Raw genomic sequence first — 14,907 nt, 5'->3', positions numbered from 1 at the left:
GGTCAAGACTGATTTGCATATGGCTGGGTTTAAACTGGAATGGCATGGTGAGCAAAATAACGATGGATTTAGGTCCAGATCTCTGTACTGGGGTGAATGTATGACATTGTTCTGCATTCTGTCCATCAACTGTTGTATTTGCATTTGTCACCACGAGTGGGACGGGTATGCTCAGACCTGAGTCCCGTGCTCTCCATGCCACTGGAATCAAGCTATCCTGGCTGAAGAGGGGTGAAACCCCGAAACCGGTCCTAGGATGCTTGGTTCCACTCCAGGGAGGATCTTGCTTGGCAGTTCGGGCTGGTCTGTTCCCATGAGGCACAGGGTCAAGACTGATTTGCATATGGCTGCGTTCAAACTGGAATGGCATGGTGAGCAAAATAACGATGGATTTAGGCCCAGATCTCTGTACTGGGGTGAATGTATGACATTGTTCTGCATTCTGTCCAACTGTTGTTTTTGCACTCCCCTAGAATGGGACACTACTGGGCGACGATATTCAAAATATTGATGAAATATAGCCCCGGTACGCCAGAATGACACTTTGGAATACTGCATACAGGAACTAGGGCCCCGTGAAAAGAAGGGTAACCCTGCCTCCTGTTTTGCTAACCTTGCGCTCCCTTCTGGCCAAGAGAGCAATTACCACAAGATGGAAAGCTACTAGGGCCCCGTCCCTACAGGACTGGCACACGGAAATGTTGAGGTGGGGCAAGGCGGAGGGGGCTGAACTAAAACGAGAGGAATATAGAGGCCTACGAAAAACACCGATTTCGTTGAGCTGGAATGCAATGATAGAGGAATACACTGCGATGGACATTTTGTCCTACTGAGGCGGACTCGGAATATCGCATGGGGGTTTCCTCAACAGCTGTGGGACACATGGGCTCCTCACAGTCCTAGTGGGCTATACTGTGTAAGTTAGCAGGACTGTATAGTTTGGCTACGTTACTCTTTGGAATTACAACACACACAACTGCAGATATAGAAAATGTGCAAATACTACGGTTAGATATTTATGACCGAGCATGCGGAGAGGGGAGGGGGGGGGGGGGTTGGGTAAGAGTTTTTTGTTAGAATATTATAACTGTATTAGATCCTGATAGATTTGACTAATCATGACATGTTTGGCTGGACTCCTGGTGTAGACGAAAATGCTGAAAACTTACCGTATTTGATAGCCGTTGAAACGCATATTCACGATATTAGACCACTGAGTGACGTCATACAGGGATCATCATGGTTGTCCGACACTATTAATATGTGTTATCCTAAATTGGTTGTAAACATGTGAACTATGCCATGTACTTCTATGACCATATACCGCTATACGATGTCTGGCTCACTGTTATGTGAAATCAATACAAACAAATTCAAAACAAAAAAAAGGTCAGAAGTACTAACTTCCAGTGTTTCTGGACTTTTCTTGATAAACATGGAATCAAGCTTGTGTTGTTGGGGTTATATTAGAGGAAACACCTGTGTATTGCTTATTTCGCGCCCAACCGCTATGTGTTGCTCATACTCCTCCCTCTGCCTGTGTTGCTTTTTCCCCAACCACCACCGTTTGTGTTACTTCTTCCCTGCCCGCACCCATCCATGTTGCTAATTCTCCTTCCCAACCCCCCCCCCCCCCCAACTGCCTAAATGAAAAAAAAAGCTTTACAATTCGGCCACACCTGGCTGCTTCATAGCGCTTTTTTCACTGTCCCGTTCACTCCTCCCATCTGCCCTCCCATTACTTATGTCCACACCAGCCCAATTGGCAAACTCAATAGCTTGCCCACAGGCGAGACCTATTGACTTTGCCAACGCGTGTTTACATTTTACTACCACGTCACCATGTGAGAGGCCTTAAAAGACCCAATTATCATTACCTATCGACAGTCATTGTCAGTATACCTATTTTGCAGAAGCACCTGCCCATGCAAATGGGCTGCAACCGGCTTTACGGATAACCAAACTGCAGTACCTTAAGTTAACTAAAGAACTATAATTGTTTGTAGTAGTTTTGAGTGAGTAAGGATAATGGCATTTTCCCCAGGAAAAAATATATATTTTATTTTAGCATGGTGGCAGAACACTTTTTGTCTGTTCCATGGAAATGAAATACAGATCTAAGAATGTTAACATTTCTGTCCTGGTACATATATTTTACAGAGCAGGTGGGAAAAGTAATTTTCACTCCAGACATGTGGATTTTTGTTTCATGTTGACCTTTTGCCAAGTAGAATATTTTTATAATTCCACATCTCTGAAATGAAAGGTTGAGTGGACCTCAGGGATTTGAATCTATGTATATTTGGTCATGCGACAACAGAATTTACAAAACTGCTAGGTGCAAGTTTTAGGCATATTTAACTACATTTTGCTAAATACTTAAAGTCGTAAATTTGCAGCAATGCAAATACGTATCTGTGGGTGCACTTTCGTGTCTTGAATTACAAATTGTGCACCAATATAATTTCATGGTAGTTCCTCATTTAAAAAAAAAAAACATCGATATACATCAAAAACATTTTACTAGAAGAAGCCGCGGAGAAATTATATCTGTTTTGCAACAGTTTAGTAGACCACTTCTGTAAAGTTGCAGTTTTTTGTGCATACATTTTATTTTTAAAGCAAGAAAAAAAAAACATTAATCTTGTGTTCAGACTTCTGCATATACTACATATAATCAAGGAGCATTATTAGTAGACAAACTGGTAAAGTTAATAAACATATGTACATGTTCTTGTACAAGAATCGCTGTAAGTAACGCAAGCTGAGCACACAGCTCACTGCATTTACTTACAGAGCAGACCCTAACAGTAAAGGTGTTGCATTTATGAATCATATAAATAATTTTGAATCATTTACACACATAAAAGAAAATCTTGCTTTGGTGACAGAGAATCCTTTCACAGATCCGTAATGTAAACTGACAACCAAAGGGTCTGTGCTTCAGGGAGTTGGGCCTACTTGTTCATCTGACAAAGTAAACGTGAAAGCTGGTTGGCCTGGACTCCAAACAATATGGCCTGGGCGTCTGGAGATAGGAATTCCACAACCCTGTTTGATGCAGTTACTTCTTGTCACCTCCGGCATCAGTGGAGGGTTCTGGCTGCCATGAATGTCACTCTGCACTGTTAAAATTATGTTGGTTTCTGTTTAGGTACTACAGTCTCCTTTGGACCTCTGGTATACAAGGCGGGGATGTTTTAAAGCTTGGAGTGGGGAATGAGTACATTATTCGCTGGTGGGTTGGGGTTGCCAGTGTAGGTGGTGGGAGGGATAGGAGTTGAGTGTTGGGCTAGTCTTATGAGATTACACATAGTTAAGCCAGGCTTAACATTGGTTTGGCGTACCAGTCACATCAGTCAAGAGGTTGCAACATTTTGCTTTATACCTAGTATTGCATACCTAAAATCACTCATATTTTGTCATGGAGGAAATCCCTTTTAAATGTATAACCTGGATTATTAATATTGTGAGTATGTCAAGTTATTGTATATTACACAGACTCTGCATTGCCCTCCTTCAAGAAACACTTCTAACACATCGTAAAATGCGTTTGCTAAGAAGTGGGATGGGCATTGTTACATGTCTTCATACTCCTCCTGTAGTAGATGAGTAGCGACTCTTATAAGAAAAAGCATCCTCTTTCGCCACTTTTACACATCGTCAGTTAATCTACGAGGTCATGTTAGTACAGGGTATCCTAGAGGTAAACATATTACTATTGTCAAACGTTAAGGCCCAAACACAGGCAAGCCCCTCGTTTCTTTTTAGGAACCAGTGGAGCCAAATACTTCATTGTGACACCCAAGATAATCATGTGGGGGGGGGGAGACGTTAAAGTTATGCAACAAGTGTTTTGCGAAGGTGTATTTACTCCATCTGTGAATACCACATGTTCAAGACTAGATAACTGAATGGCTAAATGATTCCATGGTGTTGGATGTTCCTGTGCGGTGGATGTACAGCATTTAGCCAAGACTCTCTCTGACCACACCCCGGTATTGCTGAGAATACAGTTCCTGGAACAAACCACAACGGAGGCACCATCACACGCACTCATGGCTAGAGTAATCTGGGAAAAGCACAGGCATGAGATCACAGAAATGTTTTGTAACAACAAAGGTTCGGTAGACACCATGTTATATGAGAGGTGTTCAACATATGACTCATAGGCTATGTATTGTCAAAGAAAATGGAGTGCCTAAAGACTTTTGAGATCAATTCAGGAGACTATAAACAGAAAATTAAGGAGCTGAAAACTCAAACTCTAATGATACTTCGATACTAGCAAATATTAGGCCCAAGGTTTCAAAGTATGGTGAAATTGCAGAATGAGAAGACAACTGTCTTGGCAAACATGTCACAGCATGAAAATATGGAGAAGGGGAATACAAAGACAAATCATTAGCTACCTTGATGAAACAGCCACAGGTGGCCAATGATATTGTCTGCATTAATAACACCAAGAGGGTCCTCTTTATGAAGCTAGCAAAAACATTGCTTGTTTCACAGGCTACTACACTCTGAATTATAAGCCAATAAACACTGTCACACTGAGGCCGAAATTAACTAATATTTATAAGACGTTTTATGGCATGGGTAGGAGGGGCTCATAGGCAATATCTGTAACAACGGTTTACTGTGGTTGCCAGATAATAAATGTGAGAAGTTGGCCTGGTATATGCTGTCCACTAATTAAAGTGGGCACCTTGCACCAGTCCAAACGATCCTTATTGATGATGAGGTCAAAGACAACCTTTATTGAAAGCTATCCTAGTGGGAGCTATGGATATCAGCCTTCAGGCTAAGTCTCGAAGCAATGTAAAGCAGCTTGTTTTACCAGATCAGAACCTCCTGAATGACCAAATGAAAGGAGAACCACAGAAGAGACATATAACATATATGTATTTATTACTAAACACTCTCTACTAACCTCTTTATGAGATTAGAGCACTAAGCACACAATATTAAATCACTAGAACAACAGTAAATAGCACAATACACAGCAGGCTCCAGGGGGAGACCGAACCGTATACTAAGAAAGTGGTATAACAACCATGACTTAACTAGATACAGTGCCTAGAGCACGTAGAATCGCTGGGACCCCAAGAAACCCCCCTAAGTAGTGACACAGGAGACCCACGGAGGACGGGTGCAGTGTGTGAACACAGGCGCGAACTCCGTATAACTCTATGGGAAAGTCGCGGTTGGAATTTTAAAGATTAAGGATACTTCGGAGAGGACTTTAAACAAACTCTTTCAAACATAGAAGGTTCTAAGGCCAGCACCCTTGAGGGTACTGAGGTACCCGTGTTACCTATCCCAGAGGAGCCGGGTGCATAGGGGTCAAGTCATGTCGGAAACCTTCGTCGTTTTCAATGGCGTGATGCGGAAAAGTGCTGCTGCCAGGAAGATGAAAAGTGTCTGGTGGAATCCAAGCCTGGATCCGAGGTGAGAAGAACTGAAAGCAGAGGGGTCAGAGTCTGGGTCACTAACGGTGACCAGGGGCACGATAGACAAATGCCCAGTGCTTGACTCTGCAGCCACGGGGACCAGGAGATGTCTGCGACAACCAAAGTCCGGAGGTGAGCTGTCCCACAAAGGATGTCGAGTGCTGGGGGGTCAGTGTCCGGATCGAACACCAACAAGCCTTGGCAACTGCAACACACGTGGGCAGAGGAAATCAGCTTCGGTGAGGACCAGCAAGGTCCTAGGGACTCTCCAAGCTATGGAGAGTCAGGGCACGTCCGGAGCAACCAGGAAATCCCAAGGAAAGTGAAAGTTAACTTAACAGGGACCTACAGGCCAACGGACTAGGGATCACGAAGGGACCTCGAGCTGATCCACGAAATACCAGACCACGGAACACTCATGGAGTGTAGGATGGAAATCTTCGGGGGAAATACTGCAAAAGTACACGGTGCACATGGGTTCGGGTTGCACGGTCCCCACAAGGGATACTCGTCTCAGAATTGCTGAGAGAGCAGATCGACCTCAGAGACCTCGGGAACCCACCTCCTGTGTTGCAGAAATCTTCGGAGTTCTCAGGAGCTCGGGAGATGCAAACCGGTCAGATGCGTTAAAGGTGCCTGCCTTGCAGGGGAGTAACTCTTTTACTCCAAGGGAGATTCTTCAGTCATCCAGCGTAGTGTAGATCGTCGCTGTACTTGGTTTCTGTAGCAGAGTTTAGTCCAGGTAAAATCTAAAGTCCTGTAGTCAGGGTTCCTACTTTATACCCAAGGAAGGGGTGGGACAAACTCTGGGGACCCACCTATGGGAGGGTCAGGAAAGAGGGGTGGCTTCACCCATGTCCTTTGTCCAGTTTCGCGCCATAGCAGGAGCAAGTGGCTCCTGCAACCAGTTTGAGCTGGACTATGCACAGGGACACCAAATGTGCCCTCAGTGCAGACTTTCTGCCACTCTCAGAGTGCACCCACCCAGCCCCAATACACTAAAGCCTGTCTGGGAGGTGGTCACACCCTGTGACAGGAAACCTATTGTCTAGCCTTCCCCCACTCGAGCTTGGCTCAGCAGCAGGAGGGCAGACTCTTGTCTGTGGCTGGCAGCATCCATTTTGTGATGCCCAGGTCAAGAAAGCTGATACCGGGTAGAGCGGTGACCCACAGTAGTGGTTCTACAAGGGAGGAATCATACCTTCCACACCAGTTACTGGTGCGGAGGTATGATTCCAAGGTGTTTGACACCAAACACGACATGTTTCTAGGCAACAGTTTTAAAGTTAGCATTTACCGCGAAGATATAATACACTTAAATATATATGGTTGGCTGCATCACAAACAACCCTGGAAAATAGGTTCCGAAGGCTGGAGAGGGGCTCTGCTCGTGCATGGGCACCCTCTCACATAAAACCCTGCGCCCTGCCTTCAGGATTGATGAGGCCTGCCAGAGGGGTCACTGATAGGTTTATATGTGCAGTGATTTAGAATAGATATAGGGAACCTATATCTAAGTAAGGGGTGCATGCACCACCTTACACAGGCTGCAGTAGCAGACCTGCTGTGTCAGTTTGAATGGTCTCTGAGGGGTGGCATAATACATGCTGCAGCCCCAGGGAGGCCTCTGGGGTACCTATGCCCTGGGTACATCATTTACCATATACTAGAGACTTATAAGGGCACCCCAGAATCCCATCTGGAGTGTACCTAAAGTACATGCACAACCAATTTAGGGAGAAAGCAGAAAAACTGGGATCCTGATTAGCAGGATCCCAGTCAGACTAGTCAAAAACCAGCAAAACATCAGGAAAAAAGTGGGGGTAACCATGCAGTCAGATTCCACCTTCCTACAGTAAAGTCCAATGTTCAGACGGGCTCCCATCTGAATTTTATGAAGAGTTGGCTGACATCCTGGCTCCACACTTGGTGGCAATATTTGAATAGGCTTGCACAAAGTCTCTGCCCCCACCCACTATGAGGGAAGCACTCCTAATTACACTATTCAAAACAAGGAAATCACATTACAACTACAACTCGTATAGACCACTGTAGCTCATAAGCTGCAATACTAAAATACTCTCTAAAATTATAGCGAATAGGTTGATTCATATCCTCCAAGACTTGGTCCCATCAGAGCGGGCAGGGTCTATTCCGGGGTGCTCAACTTCATATAATTTGCGAACACTGTTTGCTCTCATCTACAAACAGAAGTTACTGCAATCTTCGTTGACACTACTAAAGAGTTTTGACTGCCTTGAATGGAAATATCGCTTTTCCATACTAAGAATGCATGATTTCCCTAGTCATTTATAGACTGGGCAAGATTTTTCCAAGTCACAGTTAATTGACTAGTCTAATCACCAATAAAATCTCTATAGGTACTAGGCAGGTGTGCCCACTATCCCCCAAATAATTGTAGTAGTACTTGAACCCCAAGCAGCCAAACTAAGACACCATCACTCAGGGTTTGCACTCAGACAAATATCACGAAGAATTGTAAGTTTACTTTAGGTGAGGAGGTCACTAGTCTCTGACCGATACTTAGGGAGACAAATTTGATATTTTTCTATCAGGGATTATGATAAATTAGAGTAAATCAATAATATTCCCTCTCACTCCTAATATCAAAAAGTTTGTGTCAGTGTTTCCCCTTGCATGATAAGAGGGTTCTGCAAAATATCTGGCCAAAAGGATCAATCTAGACATAGACACTATTAATAGAGAGAACTATGGATTACTATCTCTAAATCAGAAAATCAGATAACAAGATGGATTAAGCTTCCACTGTCTATGCCAAGGCCTATTGCACTGATAAAGATGGTTGTGTTGCCATAATAGTTATATTATTTTGTTAACATCCCAGTACAACTTAGAAAATCTCCTCCCAGACGCTGAGGTCATTCATGATTAAACTAGCACAGGCTGGCAAACAGCCAATTTGTAAAAGGGAAAAATTAACACTCCCATTCCATGACTTTTCGGCACCAGATCTACAACTGCAGTATCTGTGTTGTGCAAGCACAATATGCATGTTACTGGTTCCATGCCTCGCAACCCCCCAGCAATAGAAGCCCTAATTTACAGTAGAAAAAGGTAACATGGCTCTGACTCCCCTGGCAGCATTCATTCGTCAGCAATGTCCTCTGCACTTATCGTATGTAGATATGACAATACGCACTGTGATAGCATGGGATAAGTTGAAAATCAAAGCAAGCCTGATTCTCTGCAATCTACTGACCTGCTTTTGTAAGGCCACCAATGCCTATCCGAGATTGGCAAGAAAATGTTAACCTTGCAAAATGGAGTGATTCTGTACAGTGAGGGCAGCTTCACTGAACTAAAAACAATCACTGCTAAAGACACCTATATGCCATTGTACGTCTTTCTATATTATCGCCTAGTAAATCGGCTACTCCTTCATTTCTTTGGAACTCTTGCTTTAACACACTGGAGCTCATACTTGCTTCGAATCAGCCAAATGTTTAATAATACTTTGTTAGAACTCAGTGCTAGAGGAAGCCACCATCCTCATGCCCAACTGCAGAGATAAATGGAATGCAGAACTTCAGGTCCAAGTATCTGAAGAGGAAAGGAAATACTGTTCACAAACTAGTGCTCTCAAGCCCAATAGTAAGCAATGAATCATTCACTTTAGATACCTTCATAGATTAAACCACACCCTTCTGAATATGTTGAGGTGGGGTCTCAGGGAAGAAGCAATGTGTAAGAGATGCAGTGCTCTTACACTCCAAGCATCCGCTGACTAACCTGTTTGAACTACTGGGACAGAACCAGCTTTCAGAGGCCTATCTCACGGCAACCGACCAGCAGATAGGTTTCAACTGGATCTGCAGTGGGTCCTGTTGCTGGCCCTGTTAGAGTGAGTCCTAACCCCCTCAAGTGGTGCCCCCAGGTAATGGATCACTGGCTGGTGTTAGAATGTACACCTCATGTCCCTATTCTGTAAGAGCTGGGACTTTAAAACTATTTGCCAACTTTATGCCTGCAGAACCAAAGGAGACAGGGGTCACGGTTAAATCACTTCTGGGACTCAGCTTGCTGGCATGCCCCACTGTAGGAGATCTGGCATCCAGAAAAAAATGTTAAGTCTGAAAGTAGAAGGCTTCACCAGACTGATGCTGAGGGCTTCCTGGGCACAGACTCTGGACCTCACCTTCTCTGAGCTGCCCCGCCTTAGTCGATGACTGCACTGGGATCCCACGCTTCAGCAACCTGTCGCTGCCGAGCCGCACTTCAGATCCGACTTGCAGCTTACCCTGCCAGACTCGTCAACTACTACTTTTTCGCCATAGAAGTTTCTAAGTCTGAAGGGAAACTTCCCACCGGAACGAACCTGGTCCCTGTATATGACTCACGCTCCATCACCGCCAGCCTTAGCTTTTTACCCAGTCTAGCACAATCAGATACTCACGGTTGGCACTTTGTGCTTTTTGCGACTATTTCAATTCAAACTTTTAAAACAGATAGATACTTCCAGTTCCATCTATTGTATTTTTGTTGTTTGGTGTCATATCATGTATTAAAATGTCCTCTATTTTTGGACATTGCTTTGCGATCTTTCTTGTGTTCTCCCTTCCTTACTATGCAAGTGCTGTATAAATATTTTATACATTGCCTCTAAATTAAGCCCGACTGCCTTGTGCCAAGCTACCAAAGGGTTAAGCACAGGTTTATTTGGTGACTTTGGTGGTTCACCCCGACAATGACTCCATATATTAATTGAGGTGGGTTTTCATCTCCTCAGCTAATAGTCCAATTTCTTACAATATGAAACAGAAAATATGCAGATCAGACTGTGGTTGGCCTGACTATGTAAAAAAACATGATATAAACACCTCCCAAAAGAACATCCCATACATACATTGTGTCCATACATACAACCAAACAGCTTCCCCCTTAAAGGATGACCTCAACCTTTTCTCCAACCCCGAGTGTCATCCAAACTGCGCTCGCAAACAGGCACTATCATCCATTAGCTTTCTCAACAAACAAAGTGTTCCCAATATTGTTACCTCTCATAGACCCATCTCTAAGGTCCCCCCTACCACTCCCCCACTCCCACCCCCTGGCTAGGAGTCATCTGGAGCCTAACACCTAGAAGTCAATGGAATTGAAGGAAAAGAAGGCACTCAGCTTGTTCTGACTTCACAAGTAGTTAACAGAAACTATGATTTGGAGTCAGGTTTTTGACTGTTTCACCCCTGTATATAGGTGATGTTTGCACTGTAAGAACGACTGATGTATTTGTCTATATGAGTAATTAAACAAATACGTTTCAATAGCACGTAGTCATTTTTTGTATCTTTTAATCTTTTATAGTGCAACTCCTTCAAATGTAGGGTGTCAGAGAATGCTACAGCACACACACACACATTATAGAGTGACAATAAATCTTATAAGTGTGTAAAATAAATGAATGTACAGGAAATACAAAAGTCACTCAAGGTTACAAGGTGTGGGAGTCACACTTAACCGAAAAAGCGCTTTGACACCTCGTCAGGGGTAGTAAGCGCTATATAAATGAAATTACAACACATATAATCTGTACTGGTAGGCATTAAATATTAAGAGTGCTTGGTTGGGAGAAACACAAAGACAGCATTTCAAATGTAACAGAGCGGTTTGGATTATCTTTTCTAATAAGGTTTATCAATGCCAAAAGGAACTTTTTTTTTTAGCAACCTTGGAATAATGACAAATTCAGAGGGAAAAAACAGTAATATTATAAACCCATGCCTTACAGTTTGCACGCAGCTCCTTGATGGCGGTTCATAGCTCAAATGGATCGCAACTAATGAACTTCAAGTAACAAAAGGATCTCTGTGTCAAAAGCCATAATCCACTTACCAGTGTACAAAATATACAAATCCGTGATTTGCGTACGCAATGTGCTTTCCAGCAGGGCCGTTAACACTTAATCCTACTTTACGAGTCAAAACTGTGACAAGACTAAACACAGATCTCTCCAGCAAGAGTATTAATTATCGTTATTATTATTATTATCCCGTGAAAACTGCTGAGCACACAAAGATGTTTGCAGTAGGAACAAAAACTCCACAAAATATTCTAGAATCCTGGTTCTTAGCGACCAATTAAGTAAGCAAAAACAGAATTACTGTCAAATTTATCCTTGTTGACAAAACATAAATGTAGACCAACCAACAGCCTCTAATTTTCATGACTCCGCCCTCGTGACTCCACCCCTTTTTCAAAGTCACACCCTGCCCATCAATTTATGGGATCCCAGAGATTAGTTTTTGTAATCACTTACAGCACTGCCCACACCGTTATCCCAACAGTGACCTCCCAGTCTGATTTCAAGTATCATCTCATCCCTATACATATTACCCCAATAATTAACCCAATGCACACCCTCCCACGGACCCACACACAATCTGACAAAGTGCCACACACTCTAGTGTATGATACCCGACAGTCACGCCTAAAGCGTTCAAAAACACTCCCCCTAAATGTGTTAGTTAGAGGCATCAGACATCGCAGTTGACAACAGAAAGGACGGCACGAGTGCGTTCCATACAAGCCCTCTCTCTACACACACTGTCTCCCCAATCGTGCTCCACAACCACAAAAGCTGTACAGTATCTACTTAACACTTCTCTTGCAGACCACTTCCCCAGCGATGACCTACCTCCCCGGGGTTAGGCACGTGGTGGCGGCAGTTGCCATAAGCCTGGCGGCACTGAAAGAACAACAGGGCTACCAGCATGGCTAGGAAGCAAGCAGGAGACGACCAGAAGCGGCTGCCAAGAAGCCGGGCAGCCATGACGGCTCTGCGGCGGCGCCGAGACGGTTTCCATGGAGAGAACGTCATTCGCCTCTGGGATGACCCTGGAAGGTACGTCACCACGACCTAATTGGTCGAAAGGAAAGCTTGAATCTATCCTGTGCAGGGAGTGGGTAGAGACCATCAATAATATAAAAGACTAGAATGCTAACATTTTTAGGAGTAAGCGAAAGTGAATCAGCAAAGGACGCAATGTCACTTGAACGGAACTACGGAAGTTGAATTCTAAAGAGCACAGCTTCTAGAAATTGTCAAAGATGTGGAGTATGACATTACAGTGTGCATTTTTGTACCATTTATGTAAAAATGCATGCGTTTTGGTCGACTGAAATCATTTAGATACATTTGCCAACACGTGACAAAGAAAAGTGAGATTTATAGCGGAGCTCTTGTTATGTTATGTTAATGGAGCTTATATAGCGCACGTTTACCCTGGGTGTCCTGGCGCTGTGCATGCCTGCTGGAAGTCTGTGAAGGTAGAGAATTACTTAGTGAAGAGCCATGTTTTTAGCCCCCTTCTGAAGGAGAGAAGTTCTGGAGAGTTTCTCAGGTGGAGTGGAAGCTCATTCCAAGCTTTGGAGGCGCATGTGATGAAGCTTCTGCTGCCCCAGCTGGCCTTTTTGATCACAGGAGTTACGACTAGTTTAGTTCCTGTGGACCGAAGATTTCTAGTGGGCACCTACCAGGCACAACTCGCGGAAAATGTCTGTCTCAACGGAATGGCAGATGGGAGTCTGCTCATACCCATGAATAAAGGTTTGCCACCTGATGTTGAGTTTGAGTGCTGTTCAATTGTGGGCAAGTTGGAGCTGTAATATTGGGCGGCTGCCCAGCCGCCGAACGCGCACCACCCCGTGAACTAAGGGGGCCACGCAGCATGGTATATACAGAGCTGCTTTGTGAAACTCAACGAGGGGATTTAGAGCGGACACTGCCTGCTGTGGCCCATCTGGTGGCTTGAGGTCGTGACAGAAATTAGTGCCACCATTAAAGGAAGAAACTGGCCGGGACTACACCTCCCAGAATGCTGAGAATGGTGATGGACCAGCCCATTTGGGGGTGTTATTAGCAGCATATGGGAGAAACTGAGGCCGCAGGCACGCATTCACTTCCAGCGTAAAGCCTCTGAAGAAGAAGGTAACAACCTTCGAAACGCGTCAGGCACAACTCGCGGAAAATGGCTTTCTCAACGGAACGGCAGACAGGAGTCTGCTCATACCCATGAATAAATGTTTGCCACCTGACGTTGAGTTTGAGTGCTGTTCAATTGTGGGCAAGTTGGAGCTGTAATATATATATATTACCTACTGGCGGTCGCCAGTAGGTAGTTATAGTTAGGACCTATTTTCCATAGGAAATCCGCAACATTCTATTCCCAATAAGTCTGGCGCCGGCTGACGAATCTTCGCGAAAGTTTCCAAACTTTTGGCCAGCTCCGGTCCGCTCCAATCCTGAAAGTTTCATGGTGATTCGTCAAGTGGGGGCTGAGAAAAAAGGGGGGTCCCAAAACGCGTTTTCCCCATGCAATTTCCCATAGGACCTGTTGACGCAGCTACAGCCCGAAATGCTGAACGGAATTACACCAAATTTGGCAAAGAGGTAGTCCTCAGTTCAGACTCGTGCCTTTTGCATAAATGGTGTAGATCCGTTCAGTAGTTCCTGAGAAAAATAGAGTTAAAAAGATAGATATATCTATGGCCTCGGAGGATCCGCGCACCCTCCCCGCACCCTAAGCGCACCCTCTGCAAACCGAGGGCGCACCCTCCCGATCATGCGCTTAATGCTAATTGGCTGTCAAGTGTCTGTCTACATTCGAAACCAGGTACTGTTGGCAGCCATTTTGTGCCTCGGTAGAAGCGAGGCTGATTAAGTAGGGGAAATAAGTGTGTGAAAGATGTAAAGGGGGCAATGTAGAGATACTCTGACCCTCTAGTGTTGCTTAGGGGGTCCCAGAAGGACCCCCTGGGGCTCCCCCTTTTTTTAAACGGCGAAATGCGTTCAGGGTGCGCGGATCCAGGCGAAAAAGAAAAAAAAACCCGAAGCGCGGGCTTCCGCGCTTCGTTAATAATTAGCCCCCAGGTGGGCCTAATCCTGGGGGCAAAATGTTGATGACCTTAATAGGGGGAGGGGGGCTGCGTGGCCCCCCTCCTGGAGCCCTCGAGGGCCCTGGGGACCGCCACCCCCCAGGGCCGGCTCCTACAGTGTCCTGGGGTGCCCACCTCCAGGACACTGTTGTTTGCTATGAGAGGGCGGGAGTCTCCCGCCCTCCCATAGCAAACTTTGTTAGGATTTAGAAAGAGAGAGCAGGGAAACCTGCTCTCTCTTTCAAAATCCAAACGATATTGCTTTTCTACACGGGGAGCTGCATGTCAGCAGCTCCCCATGTGGAGAAGCAATGCCGGCTCCCGAAGGACACGGGGAGTTGGCTGGGGTCGTTGGGGCTCCCACCACGGTCTCCAATGTTTTTTATAAGCCCCGGGGGATGGGGTCCCCGGGGATAATAAAAATTAGTGATAGGGGCTATTTTTTTTTACGGTAAAATTAGGAGTCACACATCCTAACGGTGCACGGTTTCTCTCGCGTTGGGTGCGCTGTTCCTAACGTGTTGGGTGTGCGGATCCAAGG

The 14,907-nt window shown here is 44.9% G+C and overlaps 1 protein-coding gene across 1 annotated transcript in view; it reads right to left on the bottom strand.

The window, feature by feature from the left end:
- Positions 1–12,299, bottom strand: part of LMLN (leishmanolysin like peptidase) — a 431,292-nt gene extending 418,993 nt beyond the window's left edge. Inside the window, exon 1 of the mRNA XM_085647501.1 lies at positions 12,127–12,299. Coding sequence (XP_085503627.1) covers positions 12,127–12,261 — 135 coding nt within the window. The 5' untranslated portion in view covers positions 12,262–12,299. The remainder of the gene's footprint in view (positions 1–12,126) is intronic.
- Between the last annotated feature and the right edge of the window lie 2,608 nt (positions 12,300–14,907).

Source organism: Triturus cristatus, chromosome 3_2, assembly GCF_964204655.1.
Source record: "Triturus cristatus chromosome 3_2, aTriCri1.1, whole genome shotgun sequence".
Classification (NCBI taxonomy): Eukaryota; Metazoa; Chordata; class Amphibia; order Caudata; family Salamandridae; genus Triturus; species Triturus cristatus.
The sequence above is the reverse complement of the archived record's forward strand: the minus strand, read 5'-3'. Positions and strand labels throughout refer to the sequence as shown.